At 39.0% G+C, this 21684-nt stretch overlaps 1 protein-coding gene across 2 annotated transcripts in view; it reads left to right on the forward strand.

The window, feature by feature from the left end:
* Positions 1 to 19292, forward strand: part of cfap46 (cilia and flagella associated protein 46) — a 62569-nt gene extending 43277 nt beyond the window's left edge. Inside the window, exons 41-59 of one of the 2 annotated variants that reach the window (XM_073481360.1) lie at positions 202 to 390; positions 1361 to 1477; positions 2296 to 2478; positions 3475 to 3648; positions 4945 to 5042; positions 5337 to 5410; positions 6021 to 6199; positions 6444 to 6538; positions 6851 to 6921; positions 7247 to 7420; positions 12221 to 12300; positions 12704 to 12752; positions 12888 to 12920; positions 13329 to 13431; positions 13588 to 13700; positions 17413 to 17494; positions 17745 to 17881; positions 18456 to 18554; positions 18811 to 19292. In XM_073481360.1, the coding sequence (XP_073337461.1) occupies positions 202 to 390; positions 1361 to 1477; positions 2296 to 2478; positions 3475 to 3648; positions 4945 to 5042; positions 5337 to 5410; positions 6021 to 6199; positions 6444 to 6538; positions 6851 to 6921; positions 7247 to 7420; positions 12221 to 12300; positions 12704 to 12752; positions 12888 to 12920; positions 13329 to 13431; positions 13588 to 13700; positions 17413 to 17494; positions 17745 to 17881; positions 18456 to 18554; positions 18811 to 18923 (2163 nt within the window). In that variant the 3' untranslated portion in view covers positions 18924 to 19292. Of the gene's footprint in view, positions 1 to 201; positions 391 to 1360; positions 1478 to 2292; positions 2479 to 3474; positions 3649 to 4944; positions 5043 to 5336; positions 5411 to 6020; positions 6200 to 6443; positions 6539 to 6850; positions 6922 to 7246; positions 7421 to 12220; positions 12301 to 12703; positions 12753 to 12887; positions 12921 to 13328; positions 13432 to 13587; positions 13701 to 17412; positions 17495 to 17744; positions 17882 to 18455; positions 18555 to 18810 lie in introns of both variants that reach the window. The other variant, XM_073481359.1, reaches the window with a different exon arrangement.
* Positions 19293 to 21684: the final 2392 nt, after the last annotated feature.

Here is a 21684-nt window from a genome sequence, read left to right on the forward strand (position 1 = left end):
TTATTCATGTTTTCTCCACAGACACCACTCTTCTTCCTCCTCTGACAATGCTGCCTTTGAATAGCTTTTGTAATAGATTTTCCGGGTGAAAAAGAAAGAAATGTTAATCCAAAAACTTGTCTGACAGATGATAGTACAAGTAAGTACATTGCCTGTGACCCATCTCCTCATTTGACCTTAACTTCCCTGTGTGTTGTCCAGGAATGGATGAGTGCGGGCAGTACCTTGGGGCAGGTGGCTCTGGGCCAGCTGGCTGCGGTCAGTTCTCGCTCCCTGGACAACACGGAGACTAGAGCTCTCTGTCTGAGTCTGCTGGGAAAGTACCTCAGACTGCTGGCTGTACAGGAGGATCCAGTTTATCTGTGCGCTCTCTGGGACAGACGCAAACAGGTAGACAACACAAGTGTTCATATATACATTTACACATGATGCTCATGTATACATGTCAGGGTTCTCACGGGCGCTGTGTTCCAGATAGAAAATTATAGAATTTGATATATTATTTAGAGATGAACAAGGGAATATCAGAAATGTGTTGAATTAATTATATATGGAAAACAGACTATTGGAAACACAAGATGTAATCTGCTTATCTGAGTCCAGAAATTAAATGAAAGTCCTCCTTGAAGTGTGGTCTAACCACATCTAAGTATGTTAAGTTGCTCATGTGACATTCATCATCTGTCTGATTGGTGCAACTGAGTAATCAGCTTGCATATCTAGTATTTATTTACTTTTGTTCCCTGACATCTCTCCCCACCCCTGATCATGGTTTTTAAGTCATTATATAACTTTTTACCTTAAAATAACAGCTACAAAGTCATTTTGATTGTACAGTGTCTTGTAATAGGGTAAATGGTGTCTCTGTCTCAGCCACTCCACCCACCTATCACTTGTATCTGCACTATGTAATTTCAGAGAGAGGGTAGGCTGTGAGACTCCTTAATTCATCATTTGCACTCCACTCTATAAGACAGTTTGTTTTTTGTTTTTTTTCTATGTCGCATAAAGGGACTTAAACTTAGTTTCGTTTTGCAACCCTGGTGATGTAAAATGACAAATAAATGAATCTTTATCCTTTAGCCTTAAGAAATAAATTACGTACCAGACAGAAATCACTTAAGATCGAAACACTTGACAATGGAAGTCATAAATCTGAGGGGATTTTATTTGTGGCACACACATACACATGAATTGACAGTAACCTGAAAAAACAGGCTGAAAATCTTATAGGGATCAGAAAGAAGGATTCCCGCTTACATAAGACAGAAAAGCACAGGTTTTCATGGTTTATGGTCATGATGGGATTTTATTACTAATCACGATCACTGTTCTGTGATCTTGAACTAACTTTGTTCAGAAGGGGCCCCGGTCTGACCCTAAAGCTGTTTCCGAGGAGGAGGAGGATTCAGAGAAAGACAGAGGATCAAGCAGAAGAGAGCAGAGGGTGACCTCTGCCAAAAGTGCTGAGCTGCAGGTACATACCTCCTGACAAGTGACCCCATTACTTCTGACTCATCTCTAATCTAAGGTCTTTATACTGAGGTTCACATCACATCCCAAATCCCCCAGAGGTACATTTTTGGGTGCTCTGCATAGTTCTAATATTGAAAGTCAGTGCAGAGAGATCTACTGTCAACATCAAACTAGGTACAGAATAAAATGGGGTAATGTATTATTTATATGGCAACATTTGGGAATATTAAGTAAGATTAAATTGATAACGTACTAAGGTTGAGTGTTCACTGGGGTGCCTGAGATGAACTACTGTAAAATTACACGTGTTATTTTTAATATCTAGGTATCAAAATGAGATGAATGCCTTCACAGACAGCTTTAATCAGTTCATTTATTGTACATTTGCCATTGGGGGACTTAAAAGTACTGTTGCCAGATATAGCAAACTTATCAAAATATCATAAAACATTCCAGCCTTATCAGGAGCAAAAAGTATAAATACCTACATTGAAGATATAAGAAACAGTGTCTTAATGGCCTGTATGGTGAGGAGGAATGATTACAGCAACTTATAACTCCTTCAATGTACGAAATGAAACCTATCCTTAGATAAAATATATGTGCCAGCATTTTACAGGTGACTTATAATGATATCTTAGAATAATAGATATGATGTTGTAATTTACATGTATGTATGCAGTATAAAATGCTTAAATGTGTACTGTACCTGTGAATGTTTGACTGATTATGATAGACTTGTACTTGCATTGAATTTTAACTGTATAGGGATGTTAATCTGCCTGTGCTTTTTGTGTGTGACTGATGTCTCTTTAGCAGCAGAGGAGGCATAGAGCCCAGCAGCTGTTGGCACAGGCCAGTAAGGCACTGAGTGAAGCAGTCAGCCTGTGTCTCCAACACAAGCTGCCCCTCTCCATCCTTGCTGATGCTTCTCTCAACATGTTGGAGTGTCATGGCCAGTCCGATCCTGCAGTGGCAGGTCAACATCTTGCCCTGTTTCAGGTATTGTGCATAAGATAAAAAAAATGTGCATTTTCTTTCTACAGTGTGTGAGTGTCATGAACATGCAGTGTTTGTATAATGTAGAGAGATTACATGCCAATCATCCTGTTTGGTAAAACTTTATAATAGCCATCATTAACAGATAGTTTATAGTTAATTAAACTTTAGTCAATAGTTATTAAACTGTTAACAAACAATGATATGCTTTAGAAGCTATTTATCTTAAGGTGCAATATGTAAGAATTGGCCTTCTCTCAAATTTCTACAAATAAAAGGCAACATATCACCATAGTGATAGCTAACTGCTGCTAACTGTGGACAGTCTTAGCTAGTTAGCTCAGTTAACTGTGCAGCTAGCATTCTGGAGTGGGGGCTCGAAGTGGTATACTGAAAAAGGCCAGACTGGGGCTAGCTGATTAGCATGCTAACTTCAGTAGATATCTCTGCAACACAATACATATACGTTTCTATATAATGTCAAAACTGTAATTTCTTCACATTCTGTTGATAATTTTAGTTACTTTTTAAATGTCTTCAACAAAATTTCTTACACATTGCACCTTTAAGCAATTGTAAAGGTTTATAAACATCAGTTGCTACTTTACAATAAACAATTGTTTAATAAATGGTTTATAAAGCATTCAATTGTTTGTTAATAGTAAAATAACTCTTAACTAAAGTTTAATTAACTATAAACTTACCATTTAATAATGATGGTTATTATAAGTGTTACCTCAAGTTTCACTTTCAATCCCATCACTGTTTTGTGCACTGTTGAAATTCTACATACAGTTCATAGTATGAAACAGGGGTCCATACGCTGCCACTGACCTACAGCATAGACACACAGGTTGCTCTATGCACAACACAGTCCCTTACATCTGTACCCACACATCACCCTCACTTACTTAATGGTATTCTTCAGGATATCATCACCCACTATAATTCTAGCTATTACAGAACAGCTCCTTCATCCATCTTCTGTTTTACTCCCAGAGCTGCTGTACTGCTGCTACAATGGCTGAGGTCCTAAGTTCTGCCTGTGCTGACACTGGTGTGTCCCAGCTCTCTGCTTTGCTCAGCCTACACAGGAAACTGCTCATTTCTCAGGAGGAGAGGCCCAGCAGCATGCTGAAGGGGGTGGAGGACTCCCTCAATAGCCTCTCTAAGGTACTGTGTCACCAAACCTCCCCACTCATGATTTATGGATGCTGTCACACTCAGCTTGGTAAACTCCCTTGATGGGGAACACGATATTGGTGCTGTTATGGCCTTGCTCTGAATGTACAGTAGAATTCTAAAGTCACCCAAAGTAGCCGGGCTGCAGATACACCTCTTTTTCAAAGTTTTTATGTCACATCAACATGTACAGTGGCTGGTATGTAGGGCAGCTTGTTGGCCTCGGGAAAGAAGTTACATGAAAAATGCCCCTGAAAGGCAGATGAGTATTTTGGAATGTTAATGTGGTAATAGTGGCAATAGAATTAAATAATGGCCTTATAATTGACATTAGTGGTGTAGCTTGTAACTGATTATATGATTATGATTATAGTCCTTAATTTAACTCAAGTTAAGTAGTTTGTTTAAATATTTTATGAACAGAAACAATTATGACTTCAGAAGCAATTAAACCTGAAAATATGCTCTTCATGATCGCCATGACAAAGTAAAAACTTATCTCAGACTTTCCTATGTCTGGTTTGTCTGGAAGTCTTAAATAAAGGTGCTCTTCAGCTTTATTAATTTAGATAATAATTTAGATATTTAAATAAATATCAAGGGCATAGGACTCTACAAACCAACTCTACCAACTCTACACATTAGTAATGTTAAAGATGATAAATGTTTGGATTGAATACAGAACAGCTTAGCTGTAACTTCACTGAATGAAAGGACCTGATTCTCTTTCAGGGAGCATTTTCGCCAGGTAATAAAATTTGATGAATAGTCCGAGCATTGATCAGGAATTAGCAAACAGCTAAAATTTAAATATAATATTAGTTAAGTGATGATGGTTTTATTCAGAAAAGACATTTTTAATTCTTCAGTGTGTGTAAATTAGAAAAGTAGAAAGCAGAATACTAACTGCTTTAAAACAGCCTTTCATTCATCACATTTATGATGCTAGTACTACTGTGAGTGCTTCAACGAGATATCCCAATGTCTCACAAAATAGCGCATTTTTTTAATTGTTGATCTTTTAAGATCTGTGAAAATATTAGTGGAACAATTGAGCAGCACCTTGTCCCTACCGTCCATACCAAATCACTTGCCCATTTTCACAATCCTTTTAATTTTTAATACGATTAAATGGTCCTTCTGAATCAATTTGTAAGACAAACATCCTTCTTTTTATGCTCTCTAAAAATCTTTATTCAAATAAAGTAAAAAGACTATTTCAAAGGCATTTCAAATTTGTATAACAGTTGTTAAATGTGTGATCTGAAAATTACTTCCTGTTTGCAGCCGTTCAGCCATCTTACCATCAGTCCCAGCCACCTGAACATCCTTGCGGAGCTTCCACCCAACCTGAAGATTTTGCTGCTTCAGCACTCTGAAGATGGGTAATTTCAATTTTGTTCTCTGCTGTTTTCTCTCACTATTTCTGTTGTTTTGCCATCCTGAAAATTCTGTCCTTTTCTTTCTCCAAAAGTTTCATCATACATAAGTTAATGACTGCAAGTCACACAAGTCACATTAGATCCAGGCTACAGTCATATCTAGAGCAGAAGGGGCTTGCAGTGTTTTACTTCTGCCACTAGAGGGCTGATGGTTTACACTACTGTATTTTACTTGCAGATAGATATGGACTGCATTTATATAGCTTTATTTTAAATAACCATGTGTTTTGGTTTCAGGTCAGAACTTTATGGGGCCTTTTATGAGATGACCAAAGCTCCAAATCAAAAAGGAAAGACTGCGCAAGTTACAGGTGACGTGCTTGTACATTTTTAAACCAGTGTTCACAATTAGACAGTAATTTGTTCCACAGCCCTGGGGAATATGGTCCTCAGCACACATACCAGGCTGCATGTAGCTTTGTTGTCAGCATATAAATTGAGCCAAAGAAATTGAGTATTACCATGTAACATTTATCTGCAGGGCAGATGAAAAGTTCAGTTTTAATGAAGACAAGGAGCGAGGAAAAGGAGACACAGTGCAAAACAAATTTCATGAATTTCCCTTTGACCTCTGTGCTACTGGCCTGGCATGAAACACCAGCTTTCATAAGTCATCACAGGGTATTAGCATACTGTAACACCTGCTTACATGACCTTTCCTGGGACTACTCTCACATAAGAAGTTGTAGGCATTGTGGAAAAAAGGGCTCCAAACCCATTGCCTGAGAATTAGGACAAATTCATGAAACAGAGAAGACAGTTAAGGAAAAAACAAGATGAGACAGAAGAAGAGAGAGGGAGATCTTTCAAAAGGAGCAGGGGGAGGAAAGGGAGGAGGAGGTTCTCACCGGGACCAATTACAAGGCCTGAATGTGTCTGTGAGTCTGCATGTCTGATTGTGTGTCAGTTCTGTTGTTGCAGGTACCCTGGCGTGCTCTGGGGTGGCCAAGGTTTCAGTCTGCCCCCGGGCTCTGCTGGCACTGAGGGAGCGGATTTGGGCCTTTGGCCAGGAGACTGGACATGCCCTCCTCAAGGAAGCCTGTTGGCAGGGAGCTGAGGGCAGGCTGGAGGCCTCTCAGGAGCATCAAGTTTTTCCCCGTGTATGTCTTGTTGAGACCTCTGAGCTTCTTTCACTCTATTAACATTATCCACTGCAAGCCTCATAAATAAACTCACTCCACTGTTATTATCATCATCTCATGCCTCTGCTCGCTTGGCTGACTTCTTCATCCAGCATTGTGTTGATGCAATAGATGTGTATGAAAGTAATCAGGGGCCTGAGACAATGAATACTGCATTACAGCTACTGAACTCCCTTCTCTTTATTGTTGTTCCCTCTTACAGAAAACTGCCACAGAACAAACGTTCAGAGAAATCGTACAAGATATGGAAGACTATTTGAATCCACTCCTCACACAGTTTGACTTCTCCTGCTTAAGGTGAAGTAGTGTATGTGCCATCAGATTCCCCACTTTGTCCACTACAAAGGCTTGTTAAATTTCATTTAGTTTTCTTAGCCTAAGGAAGGAAACTTTGCTACTTTGAAGTGAGGTTTTGCCACTGTGGCAGGTACAAATGTCCACTGTAAAAAAAGTCTTTTCAAGTATGAGTTCAAAACAAAGAGAGACTGGTTTGTCTGTTCATCTCTGTTGTATATGTTTACACATCATGCACTATCTGGTTCTAGCTGGCATTCTTGTCAGACATAAGGCAGTGTACTGATCCTCGCCTGATGATCCTTCCCTCCTCAGGCCCCAGGATGCATCACTACCAGTTTCTGAGATGACCAAAACCAAAGATAAAGAAGAGAAAGGGAGCTCAGGTAAAGGGAGAGCATGTTGTGAGCTTGCTTGTGTCTGTGATGGTCTGAGGGCCTTATGGTTATCTTTACAGTGTATCATACAGACAACCATTCCAACATCTGCTGTGATTCCTATCTGTGTATTGGCACCCTGTCAGCAGGTTTCTATTCAAGCAAGCTGCAGCTCACCCCCCTTAGGCCAGTGTTGTTGCTATATGTGTGAAATAATGTGATACAATTTTATTTCACACACAACACAGCAACTACACCTCAAATAATTTTTTGGTGTCATGAAGTATACAATATATGTCAAGATGTTTGTGCTGTGTATGTGTTTGTGCATTAGTCAGATTACCAGCAGAACCAGGGGAGTACTTGGTGTTGCTGGCAGACAGGAAGTTGCTGGAATTGCCGCTGGAAGCCTTGTCCATCCTGCAGGAGGAAGGCCTGAATTCTGTGTCACGAGACTTCTCCCTCCAGCTACTCCACAGTCGCCTGAACAGAGAAGAACCAGAGAAAGGTACCAGAGACAAACATAAAGACAAAGTTTCTGAAATGTTTACAAGCACTACCTGATGAGTCCTAACCAGTCCCATGAACATGCAACTTTTTAAAGGGGCAATGTGTAAGATATGGCCAGAATTGTAGTTTAAAACATTCAACAACTGAACTACCATTGTCAACAGAGTGTGAAGAAACAACAGTGGTATTATGCATAATGTCAACATGTCTACATATTGTGTTGCAGATATATCAACTGAAGTTAACATGCTAACCAGCTAGCCCTGGCCTGTCCTGTCTCCTAATATCCACTTTGTAACGCAAGAGGAAAGATAGGTCTGATAGCCCCCGTATGTTCAGCTGGGAGATGTATGCTTGCAGCAAGTTTACCACGTTTCACAAGCTGTCTTAGCTTTTTTAGTTTATTAAAAAAACAAAATAAAATTTAAAAAAATGCCAAGACAGGAAATATTTTTACACCTATTGTCCTTAACAGAAAAATACAATTGATACCTTCTGTAATCAAGTTTCTCTCTTTTATCGAACTTTATTTTTCTAATTCAGCACTCTGGATGCTGTTTTTCAACACTGGAGATGCCCACTCTTCTGCTTCCTCCTGCAGCTAGTAGCTACAGCCATAGATAGCTACAGCAAAGAATATATAGTGAGCAGCAGTTACTCTGGTTATATCTTATATCTATTTTTATAGTGACCTCTGACACTTTGCCAGTTCTTACACATTTCACCTTTCACATACTGTAGAACAGTTCTTCTACCAGATTCTAAGTCTGATGATCTTGTATTATTCATATCATTTCATGATTCTATTATTGGATCTTATGCAATCCAGTGAACAGTTGCATTCAGTACTAAGTGATGTATTTTTCCGCCGTAACACTGAATGTCAACTAACACCAGAAAATGCCGGCCACTGTAGGGTTGCAAATTAGCCCTGAGTGCTTGAGGAAGCATTAACTATGTTTGTTCTGTGTGTTAAACATGGGTTTAACTTGACATTTCATAGCGACCACACAGAGGCACCCAGAGAAACACATGATTGCCCAATGCATACATATGAACATTTAAAAATACAACACGTAAATGATGTAAGATCTAGTTATTCGTGTAAACAAAAGGCATGACTAATGCAGTACTTTATATAACACAGGTATTATTAGAAACCTGTTGGAATATGGAAGTGCATATGACTTGACTGGCTGGCAGACATTCAAACAGATCTAAAAGCATCAGGAGAATTCCTGCTCAGCATTAATTAAGTATGTTATTACTGTCCTAATTAAACAGGAACTCTCTTTAAATTATAAGACTACTAATAGTTTTTTTAATTGGCCAAAGAATGATAAATCAAGACCTATGATTACTCACTTCTCCTCATTTCCATTGATAATTTCTAAAATGCTTCTTGTCTAATGTAAGACATATGTGTAGAGCTTTTTTATTAACCTGCTCATATTTATTTTTGTTGACATCATGAAAAAAATTAAGTAGCGCTAAAAAAGTTCTTAAAGGTTACCTTTTTGTTTTATATTGTACAAGAGATAATGTGAAATAGACAGTGACAGGTAAAGAACCATCAAGATATGACAATGAACAACAATTTTAAAATTTAAAGTTAGTTTTTAATGCATTTCACCCCAGCAAAGATACTGCAGGAAAAAATGGATTTGTTGTGGGATATTTAAGACAATGCAGTTGAATCGTCTTATTTATAAAATTGTTAATAATTAGAATGGGCTTTTTTTTACATTGTATTAGTGGAGGTTTGCCTCACAGAATTTCTCATAATTTTTTAGTAAACAATGTCTTACACTTTAGACTGCAGGCAGCCATCCATAGAAATGGAATTTGTTCAGGAGAGAAAGGTCATTTCACATCCTGCTGCCATGCAGGATGCCATGAACTTCATGTGGACATCCGTGAACGCCTCGGCCTGCTTCGCTAAAGTGGATGTCCATTAACTGTGGCCATTTCGCCCTGCCTGCTAGAGCAATTTAGAGTCAGGACTGTAGATTTGATTGTCGAGGAGTAATACAGTATACGTAGGTGTTGACTGAGCACATGGAGCTTTACGTTGAAGTGACCAAAATGGTGTAAAAAACAAATAGTGTGGGTACAGCTGAAAAGCATCATAATGACTCTCCTGCCTTCTGAGGTGCTGTAGATTCACACTGATGGCCCTGCTGTTGTTCTAGTATCAGACCTGGTTGGGAAAGAGGTTTAGTTGTATAAAAAGCAAACTTAAAATGTATTCATTTACAAGTCCATCTGGGACCCATTTGTGGCTGATGTTTTTATGTGTTGGCTCCTCGATCATTTACAGAAATCCCTAGCCTTTGTTAAATTGTGAAATTAAAAAAAACGTATGCAGAGAAGAGCAGTGTTGTGTATCACCAGGTTATGATGACAGGCTGGCAAGAACATCTGTCCTCTGGTGTAAGTTCAGGTTAAATGTTGCACTATCATTGCCCAGAACTGTGACTGGGACACAGGAAAGGTGAGCAACAAGTACAGTATGTCACCAGAGAGGATGGTACTAAATATAAATTTTTATCTTGGCCTAAATTAGAAAATCTATTTTAATTCACACTTAACTACAGGGGTCAAGCCAGTATCACTATGCAGCAGCTGATTGCATTTTCTTCCCATTTTCCTCTTCACAATGTTACTGTATATTGCAGTAATTATTTACTTTACTGTCAGTTTAGAAGAAACGTAAGTATTTTTTCTGGTAAAACAAATGAAAACCAAAAAGGACGAACCTCATTTTAATTAATATTATCCAGCACATTGTGTCTCTCCAGTCTCTCGAGATTTTGTTTTGGAGGTGTACTATGAGTGTAAAATCCCAACAGAAAAGAGCAGCGTTTTTTGGCAATGACGCTTCAATCCTTGGGGGAATTCTCTACACGAATATTTTGTAAAGAAAAGAAAAGGGGGCAGACAGAGCACAGAGTCTGATGCTGCAGACACTTTTACCTTTTCAAAGGTTGAATCATTTGCATAACTTAAATGAATGTTCAAAGGTTACTGTTAAACTAATGTATATGTGTGTGTGTCACCTGACACTTGCATTTGCCACAGATAGGAAACTACAGAATATGTATTTCCTAATCTTATCTTTGAATGTCTGGATCAAACACATGGGAGATGATGAGAAAGTGAAAGAAAGTGTTTTTTTGTTTTGGTTTTTTCTGGACCATCATTACCATAATTTTGACATCTACAGTTTACCATTGTGTCAAGAAGATATAGTGCCTGAAACCACTTTTGAAAGGGCTATTTGTTATTCTGTGCAGTGCTTTGCATGAAGTATGCACAGGTCAAATTAGCACAAACTATAAAAAGACTGCCTTCAGGTAGGAAATGTTTGCCTTTGTCTGGATGTCTGTTCTTACAGCCTAAAATTTTGTCTGTGTCTCTGTATCTGGAGTTGTTGAGTGATTTAACATAGATTGTAATTCAAACACATTAGGATCAAATATATTACATTAACATTTTAGGAGTGATTTGGGAAGAGAAGCAGAACAGAAGTACAAACTGTGGTGGCTTGTTTAGCTGAAGTCCCAAAAAAATACTGTCTGCTAAAGAAAGTCATGTAGCACTGAACACACTGCTGCCATGTGACCAGTGATGCTAAATAATCCCTAACAAGTGTAGCCTGTTAATGAATATGAAATGTGTACAGTAAAGCCAATTAGTTAAATACCAGTACACTGCAACAAGGTGTGATGTCCACACATCAGTTATATGTCTCATTTTATTCGATAATACTGAGGAAAAAAAACTTCATCTTGTGGTCACATCTTAAGCGCATACTTCATGTATTGGATTTTATTATTCCTGCCTTGTAACTAAACCTTAACTGAGAGACCAGATACTTATTGTCTTGTTTCAAAATTATGCCATCTTAACTATATATTGTCTGGTCTGTGTGGTTGAGGTTGCTGCTGGAAAACATAAGTGTCATTTTGTGCGTGCGCATGTGAACGCGTTTACAGGCATAACTCGGTTATCTTTCCAAGCTGCGGTTTATAATTGGCATTGGCATTTATTAAACGTTATAAATAACATGAGTTGTATTTCAGTCCCAAGTTTTTCAGGCACAGAGTCATAGAACAGCGCTGGAAGTGGCTGGTAAATAAAACATAGAGAGAAGATGGTGGGGGGGGGTCAACTGACTTAGAGTGAAAGACACTTTGCTGTAAACTGACTAAAGCTTCGGACAGAAAGCAGAACTCTTACCCTGTTACTTCTTTATATTAATTCAGTGTTTTTCCCTTTTCTAGTGAAAAAACTTTGCCGCTGGCATTAGAGATTGTAGTTACCTTCCTTCCTGATTTTTAATCAGGAAAAGCCTTTAGTTATGTCTGTTGCTCTTCTTTTAATGAATTATACTATATATAACAGTTCTGATATAACTGATGCTATAGCAGCATCTGAGCTAACCTCACTGTTTTGAACAGACGCTTCTCTTACTTTTGGCCATAAACCATGCCCAGTTTCTCAAAAGACACTGATTGGTTCACCACCTATGTGGGCTTGAGTTTAAATTCAATACTATTCTAGATGATGTAATTAGATTGATAATCAATGGTTAATCAATAGTCAGAGCTTTCATTTGCAGGGGTTTATAAATGTTGTCGCTATGAGGAAACCTTCAGAACAGTTCTTCAGTTTAAGTCACCAGTAAATGTCATTGACTTTGCAGATACTGAGTTTTTTTTCCCCCAGTCCAAATGCTGTGTAATCTACCCCGCAGACAAGTGTATGTATTAATTCTGCTTCCTGTTTGTGGCAGTTGAAAGTGACAACAAAAAGGAGACCAAAGGTGGCAAAGGAACTAAGGCGAGGGGAGATCAAAGCCAAGCCATCAAAGTGGTGAGTTCAGTAAATTAATCTGGGCCTGCCAGATACAGACAGCAATATTACTTTTACCTGCTGTCAGCACTGGCAATAATTTAAGTTCACCTCGCCTCCCTTTTAAGTGTGGTTTTTCTATCAATTACATAATGTGTTTTCATAAAGATCCTATTTCGAGCTTCTAAGCATTTATCTTCTGTCATGCACCACTTCTATTTTTTCCACCAGACCCTTTTCTTTTCTGCCTCCATTTCTTTTGCTCTGTCTTCTCTGTCTAAAAATCCACTCTCATTCTTTGACACAAACAGTATTTGCAGATGTATATATTATAGACAATGTGTGTGTGTGTATATATATATATACAGTATACACTATGCTTATAACTGTCCTGAGCTGTATAAACTTTAATGTATTTACCCAGATGCCGCTGCCTTCGAACACCTTCCCAGTGGACACACGTAACTTCAAATGTATCTTCTTTGTTAAATATTCAAAAAAATTCTGTTTGTTAAGCTGGCTGTTTTATTAATGTTCATGGAATATGAGATAAACAATATCTATTGCACTCTCTTTCATTGAGCTTTATTCTTAACACACCTTCACAGACATTGTTGACCCTCACAATGAAGGTCACTTTGGTAAGTAACTAATTCAATCGATTTTTGAAGGGACTACATTACATAATGTACATTAAATATGCACATAATTGAAAAAAATAGTATATATTGTAGCTATTTCTAAGGGTAGAAATGTTGTTAATGAAAAATTACAGTGCTGTATAGCTGTAGCTGCTTTTGTTTTTGGTTCTGTAGGGGTGGTGTGTTGTGTAAAGAAGTGCTGGGAGTACTTTTGTGATTAATGTTCTCTGTAGATTATGTTATTCTCAGTTCGTAGCCCTTAAAGCATCCTTATTTTACAGTTGACTATTATACAAAATCTCTACTTTTGTCGCATTGCAGCTCCCAGTTAGCTTCACAACTTTAGCAAGTTTAAATTTAAGTTTTAAGTTTTAATTATCTTTTTGTGTTGTTGTCTGTGTGGCACAGAAGGGACCAGTCTGAGCATGAGGATGAAGGAGATTTTGGAAACACACAACCAGCGCTTTACCCATCTGTGGGAGGGCTTCATGGGCAGCAAACAAAAGCCAAGGTAGGAACCTTTAAGTAGACCAAAGCAATGCAATGCAATGCAGCATGTCTTTGTTTGGACCTTGCACTGAGGATACAGAGAACCAACTCTAATTGTTACATTGCAACACACTTGATAATTTCTGTGCCGCTAACCTATCCCCAAATATGTATCTAGCCTGTCTGAGGTGGAGCAGCTGCTGCACAGGTGCAGTGCCTTCATTTACCTGGGGATGGAGCGCTTCGTGGCAAACATCCCACCTGCCAAACTAGCAGCCCTCAACCTCTCTGGTACTGTATACCCAAACACTACATTTACCGTCTATAGTTTTTAATAGGACCTGAGACCATTTTTATTTGAATTAATGTTTATGTAGATGCATTAAATATTCACAGTATGCTAAAAATATCCACATAATTAAACAGAATTGATGTAGAGGTCTGTTGCATACTGTCTTACAGTATGTCCAGACATAACACCAGCAACACAGACATCTCAGAATATGCCCATCACTGTTACTGGCACCACTCTTCTTTCTGTTTTCGACTGACAGCAAATACGTCAGTTGGGGTTGTCAGTACAGACATGTGTTCACTCTGCATTGCTCTGCCTTATTTTATGTGACCCCATTTTCATTATTACTGTATGTAGGCCCTCTCCCAAAAAAATATATCGGCTATCGATAGAAATGTAACCACGTCACATAAATGTCACAAACTGATGAGAAAGATATATAATCAGTCTATGTCATCAGATTTTTCGAGCGTCGAATGTCCTAGTAATGTAGCAGATTTGAAAAGCCTTTTAAATAAATGCAGAAGAAAAATAAGTGGCAAAATACTGTAATGAATGAATGATTGAAATTTGGAGCAGTGCTGTTTGTGGGTTATGTAAGCAGTAAATGGAGCAGTAGGCTTAATCTCTTTAAAAAACATCAATCTTTCATTCTCTGACTGGGTATATATATAGAAATATCTCTGTTCTGCAGTAAGAAATCAATGAGGTTTCACTGTCGGATGTCTGCCATAACAAGTAGACTTTCTGTTCTTTCTTAACCGAGTGCCTGTAAGAAGATCTAATGAGGACTAATGAGGAAAACTGTACTAATTTTATTGTCATTCAATCCTACCGACTAATTATAGCATAAAGTCATATAAGATAACACATCTGGAGCATTTTCAGGTGGATATTAACTGAATAATTTCAAGTCCAAGCCCAAAATCCCCATCACATTGCCTCAGTGTGCTTTACAGTCTGTATGGTGCACAACACCCTCTGTCTTCGGACCCTCGATTCGAGTGAGGAAAAACTCCCCAAAGGAGAAAAAAATGGAAGCAACCTCAGGAAGAGGTATAGAGAAGGGATCCCTCAGACGTGCAACAAATGTCACTTATACTGAACAGACCAACAAAATCACTGAATATACAGATTACAATGACAAAATATCTGCTACAAGTAAATTATAAAATATATGTGAAGAGTGTGGATCCAGGAGGACGAACGAGCAGGCCGAGCCACATGACCTCCGCTTCACCATAGTGGACAAGATAATTAGCAAAAAAGTATTAGAATGTATACAGATTTTGACAAAGAAGTACATCTCATTTGAAAAGTAACTCGAGAAAAATAGAACTCAAAAATTGCTGCGTCTATATTTTCAGTGAAGTAGCCTCTTTGATAAAACTCCCAAAACCCGTGACAAACCTGTCCCCTTCTTCTCATTTAAGGAGGCCTTTTTCCTCCCTCAGTACTCTTTAAAGGTCCAGTGTGTAGGATTAAGGGGGTTCTATTCGCAATTGAAATATAATATTCATAACTATGTTCTTATTCATGTATAATCACATTAAACTCACAATCATTGTGTTTTAGTTACCTGAGAGGGAGCAGGTCACCTTCCAGAGTCTGCCATGTTGAACAGACAAACCAAACACTAACTCTAGAGAGGACCTTTCGCATTTTTACTTTACCTGAAAGACACTCTAAGTTCTCCTACAGGCTTGGAAAGGGAGGGGTGAAGGGAGGAGTGTTCACTTGGTTGTGTTCTGCTACTTCACTGCTAGATGCCACTAAATCCTTCATACTGGGCCTTTTAAATAAATAAAAATCTGCCCAAAACCTTTTAGCACGTCACACCTTTAAAGATATTTCACAAACAAATATGGCCTCATATCCACTTCTTCCCTCTCTCTCACCAGCAAACAAAGGTAGTCTGAGGATTGGTGGACTTCCAATGTGACTGACAGAGTGTCAGGATGGCCTTATGCATCGCCCCAGGCCAGACATATGTGCCACCCGCTAGCCTGGCATTAGTGCTGCTAACTATAGTGTGACTGACACCATGGTTTGAATTCCAGCTGTTACTTCACAGCACACCAGATCGGTTCTACCTAATTGGCCATCAGGATATGATTAGGCGATGGCGGATTTGTATTTCTCAGAAAAAAAAAGGTGTCATGCGGGACACGCTGCACCATCTGTACTCATATCTTATCGGGGAATTGTGTTACTTTGTCACTGCATCTTTATCTTGTTGGGGTAATAACATTACATCTTAACATGGCTCAAAGCTCGATGACTGTAACGCCGCAGTGACAATGACTGAGGCTCACACCAGAGTGGACCGCCGTTCTGGCCCCAGGCAGCTGCGTATCGCGAGGAGGGAGGGGGGTCAGCAGTGTCTTGGTTCAGACACAGACATGATTGTCACTGTATCGGAAGTAAGCCATGATAGCTGCAAGGCACAGCCTGTCCTTGCTGCAATAGAGAAGATGCTAGACGACCTCACTGACACACACCTGGTGACTGACCCAAGCAGCATTTTCCTCACAGCTACAGGTCTTAGTGCTCGTACAGTAAAAGCTTGTTTTGTGTAGTAATTAATAAAGGGACTGTGTTTAAATAACTGTTCTTGCCTGTTTTATGCTGTGTTAAAACGGCCGAAATGTCATGTGTGTTCAGCATGTTGTGTTAAACTAAAAGTTACACCCATCCAGCATCCTCATATCTGTTGGATTCTTTTTAGCTCCTTGCCTTACTTAGATAAAGATGTTTCACCTTTACTCACACCCTTTTCCACGGCTCTGCCACATGATTTTTTTTTTATTTTCACCAGACAGATTTCATTTTTCTTGAGTGGCTGTTTTGTCCTCATTTTGAGCCCCATTGGTATCAAATACTGTAAATACTTTAAAACTAGCACCTTCGCATGACATTTAAAATAATAACAAACACACACTGGGCTTTGACTCCTCCTGTATCACTTTTTTTGTTGATTCTGGCGGCACCTTTGGCCAAAGACAATGATGGGAAAACAAAGTAAACTTTGTTTTAGTGCCATACCATACCACCAGACTACAGAGCAGCTTCTTTCCTCAGTAGTGAGACTCCTCAATTCATCCTCAGCACATTCCGGATATGCCTTTTCTCATTCATATAATTCATACTTTCGGAAATATTCAACGTTTTCCAGGCATTTTTGCCCATTCATGTAAATGGATGACACATAAAAAAAGATTTAGTTTTATGATCTTTCCAACCAGGCACCAAGAATAACTACAATAACTACTTTTCACTGATGGTCTGTGTGCTTATGTAGGTCATACGTAGGCATCAGTATTAAATTGAGACTGTTGCATAACAAGTTAAAAGTTCCTTGCAGGACCTTTAAGGTTCAGGTGTACACATGAGAACAGCTGAGCACATCTCTTTTTGTCAAGGGCAGAACATGATGGACATCCTGGAGGCTGTGCTTTATGCTTCATTTGGAAATGTATATGAAGAAGTCAGAGGCACAGGTGCAAGCTGTGTGCATTTAAGCATTAAGAAAGAACATGACATAACATGACATGACATGACGGGCCACTGAGGCACCTAGCACTCTGCAGTATGTGTGTTGTGTGTTTTGTTTGTGAGGAGGTTTATGTGGATACACGTACTTATACTTGTAAAAGAGCTTTATTTATTCTCCTGCAAGATAATGCTAATGATTTTTGTTCTCCTCAGAGTGTCGCATGGCTCTGTTCTTCGACATGGTTCAGAAGAACGCCAGTGTTCCCCACCAATTAAACTCTGACATGCACAAGAGGTAACAAAATAGCTTTATTGAATAAAGCTCTTACTCAGTTGTTCAGATAAATGTCCACTTAGCTTTCTTCCCATTTATAACTGTCTTCCTTTTTACCATCCTAATGTGTTTTACTGGATTCACTTGCTAGAGTGATAATTGACGTTCTTGTCTTGTGTCTTTGCCAGTATTTCAGCCTTTTGGTTAGTAATAAAAACAGGGCTTCCCCTCCCTCTGTCTCTCATAATCTCACCATTTCACTCCTCTCCAGTGCAAGACAGTTTGCCCTGGAGAAACCACTGGAGACTGCTCTGCTGATGAGTTTGGGTGGTGTCGGCTGTATTGTCCTCAACCAGTGGCAAACTAGCCTTCAACAGAACACACAGAATATGGCCAAGGTTCTAGACAGTAGGTGTTGGACATACTTTAGGAGCAATAAACTTTTCCTACATTTATTAATCCTACATTTGGGCTCAATCCCATGTCCAATTTTTATCCCTACCCATTATTTTCCAGTGCTCCCTTGCCCCACAGAACAGAGTTACAAGAGGTAGTGGTTCAAATCTCCCCCTATGAAATGGGACAACTATCAATCAAGTCATCATTTTCCGCTGGAAAAAGTTGTCTAACTTCAGGTTTTGCGCCCAGCTAACTTGAATGTGATGATAAAATGATTTAATTGTGTGGATCTTTAAGACTTGCCAAATGTTTTCAGACCAAATAGCTCAAATTGTTATAGTGAAATGAGTCATTTCACGGGGTTGTGACACTCAAACAAATATATCTATCCCATAGAATCAGGACCCTACCCCTACAAGCAAAACGGAGGGGCTAAGTGGTAGAGACAAGGGCTGTAATGGGATTGGGCCTTACTATCAGCCAAAGATTTGCAATTTAGCTTCTGTTAAACATTTACTTTATTCCTGTGGTCATTATTCACCGGTACAGTAATACAGTCTGTGCCTGTCACCATGTGTTGCAGATCTACTGAAGGACAGACAGACCTCTGGCCAGAGCATCCATGCCCTGAGGAGAGGGGACAGCTCAGAGATGCCACATCACAAGGTTACAGAATCATATGGTACTGTATATCCTACACGTTACCTCATTTAGCCTCACATTTGAATTTCTATTTACTGTAAATACATCCCATGTGTTTTTTATGGGTGCATCACAGACGCCCACACATCTCTCTTTCTCTGTATATGAGGCTTGGATTGCTTTGCAAAGGGAAAAAATAAACGTCAAGCAGAATCATTCAAATTATGAATCCAACTAAGCTGGATTTTAATATAAACCTCAGATTTAATTATTGCCTTTGTGGTTTTCCTCTGCAGATCAAGAGCTCCTCACTGACTCAAAGGAAGATGATGTTCATCACAAAACGACTCTCACACCATCAGCCTTCAACTGCATTCTGTATGGACTCCCTAACTTAATTGCCACATAATTTACTGTATATCCTCAATATTTCTCACTTATATTTCATGGCTCAAGATGATGACTGGCGTACACGTCAGCCAGCTGCTGTAGTATGAGAGTTTTTAATATTGTTTTTTCAGTACATAGCAGATGTTAAGATACAATACAATGCCTGACTCCATAAAATAAGACTTAGGCTAATGCTCTCGGGGAGGGGAGCTCAGACATATACATGCCGTGTATTATTATGAAATACCAATGTTACTGTTGACATTGTGCTCACAAGTTGGAACCTCTCTGCCTCACAGATAACACTCTGCATATTGAGTGAACAGAGTGTGCTCTCCACATCAGTCACCATGATTAACAATAGTGATTGATATGCATTTGTAATGGACTTGGAATAAAATGGATTAAATTGCAGCTAAAGTTTTCCTATAGCTTTGTTTTCTTGTGGCTATTTGCTCAAGATTTGTCAATTGTGGCTTTCATAACAAGTTAATGAAATTAACCCCTGTCACCCCTGCCCTGTCAAACTGTGTCAACATGAAAACAGCGAGACCTCTTTTTAGTCGACTCAAATTAAATGTAGGCTAATTGTTTTTGCTAATTTTAATTTGCAGAATGCCTTTATCAGACATTGCAGTAGCAGCTTAATCCTTGTATTTGTTGCCTTATTGCACCAAATGTTAATTCAGTAAATTCCTAAGTGGTAAACACACCCACTGGGAAAAATGTTCTCACTGTAAGAACTGTGTGACCTGAGGTTTTGAATGCTGCTCTATTTATTGTAATTAAGGCAAACCTAAAATTAAAAAGAGAAAGTGGAGGTCACCAATGCTTTATTCCTTGGCAGATGTGAAACACACAGACCAAACAGATTTTCACTGTGAATCACTATGAATATCAAAGGAAATACACCTACAGTAGTGTGTTAGATGTCATTGATTCCCTATAAACCTTGCTGTCACTATACAATTTTGTCTGCCGCTGGGCACACAGTCACCTGGGTAAAGGAAAATTAACTGGTGATCAATTTCTATTATGGACCAAATGATTGAATAAGCTCACATTCTGTCCTGTGTTGTTGTTATTTGCGACTCTTAAGGAAAATGGAAACGATCCAGTTGTCTTTGCGACAGCGGTGCCAACAATAATACCATCTGGAAACGCAGGGGGAGAAAAGTTGTATGTTGCCACTTTAACTTAGCATAAAGACAAGAAACGGGGGAAAACAACTAGCCTGGATCTGTTCTTAGGTAATTAAATCTGCCCACCAGCTCCTTTAAAGCTCACTAATTAACACATTATGACTTGATCGTTTAATCCGTTTGAAAACCGATTTGAGACATAGTCTGGCACATAAAACCCCAACTTGTTTTTACGCCTTGGTTTTTATATGAATTTAAGAAGACGTAGTGTGTCAATTATTGAGATTCAGAGGGGCTGGTATAGGCAGATTTTATTACCTTAGATTTGTCTGGGTTCAGTCAGCCTCAGACGCCTTGTGCAACATTCAGACTCATACAATTGGTTTGAAATGTTGCTCCATTTTCCCAGTCAGACATTGATGATGAGATTACAGAGCTTCTCCTGCGCAGACACACAGAGACTGTAGTGCTGCTGTGGTGCTCATAAACGCAGAGAACTGTACCCTTTAGAACAAACTGCTGATTATCGAGTAACATTTAAGAAATTATTGTCTCAGCTCCTGTCTGCATCACTGATGCCTGGACAGCTTGTTCTTTAGCTGATGACATTCAGAGCCAAGTTGCTGGATACCACTTGTCTTGTTTCCCATATTCTGATGAATAACTGATGCTGACTGTCTGTCTCAGCAGCTTGTTTGTCTTTGCACCAAGGGACAACTGGGCTGTTCAGCCCTCTGGGCAGCCAACAGATGTCTCTCTCAGTAGCTGTAGTGCTCCCAAAGTACTACCATCTATGTTTAAATAGTGTTAATATGTAGATATTTCCACTATAACTGTAATCAAAATTTTCAAAGCTTTTTGACATTTAAGTGTGCATCGATATGATTTTTCTCCCTTTTTATAATCATTAAAGTAGATTTTAAGCCAAATGTATTAATGCCCTACTGCCATCAATCAAAAAATAATCTAAAACTTGTGGTCTCATGAATTAGTTTTATTTATAGATGATGTCTTGATGAGTATTTAAAACAGTAGCATGTATAGCACACTACTACTGCTACTCACCGCTATTTTCTTCCTGACTTTGTTTTGTCCTAAAGGATTGAAGTTCACATGATAAATGTGTCCGTTTTGACCAAACAGAAGGAGAACTACAGCCAGAGGACGTTCTCCTGCAGCCTGTCGTTTGACCTTTGTATGCACTGTATGTATGTAAGTAGGTCAGAGAGAGCTCTTCGTCGTGCTGCACATTTATTACACACTGGATGCAGCAGAGGCAGGAGGAATGAAGGCAGGGGCCCAGGAGATTATACTACTACATCTTCAGGATAAACCCTGTCATCAGCAAGCATCGGGATGATGATGTGATTCTGGACGGAGCCTTGCTTAGGTAAATATTGGCATAGCAGCAGGAGATAGAGGGAATGAACTGCAGACGCAGCCATAGTAATAACGTTTAATAAAGAGGAAGAGTTTTGGCTCTTACATGTGTAAGAGAGAGAGAGTAATAGTTTTGCATTTACTAGAGCTACAATAGGTGAATAGTGTAAACAGGTGGTGTTGTATCTCAAAAGGGACATTTAGACTGGAATTGCTGTGGAAAAAATTACAAGCAAGCTGTGGTGGGAAATAAAAGCT

Source organism: Pagrus major, chromosome 15 (genome assembly GCF_040436345.1).
Source record: "Pagrus major chromosome 15, Pma_NU_1.0".
NCBI classification, from domain to species: Eukaryota; Metazoa; Chordata; class Actinopteri; order Spariformes; family Sparidae; genus Pagrus; species Pagrus major.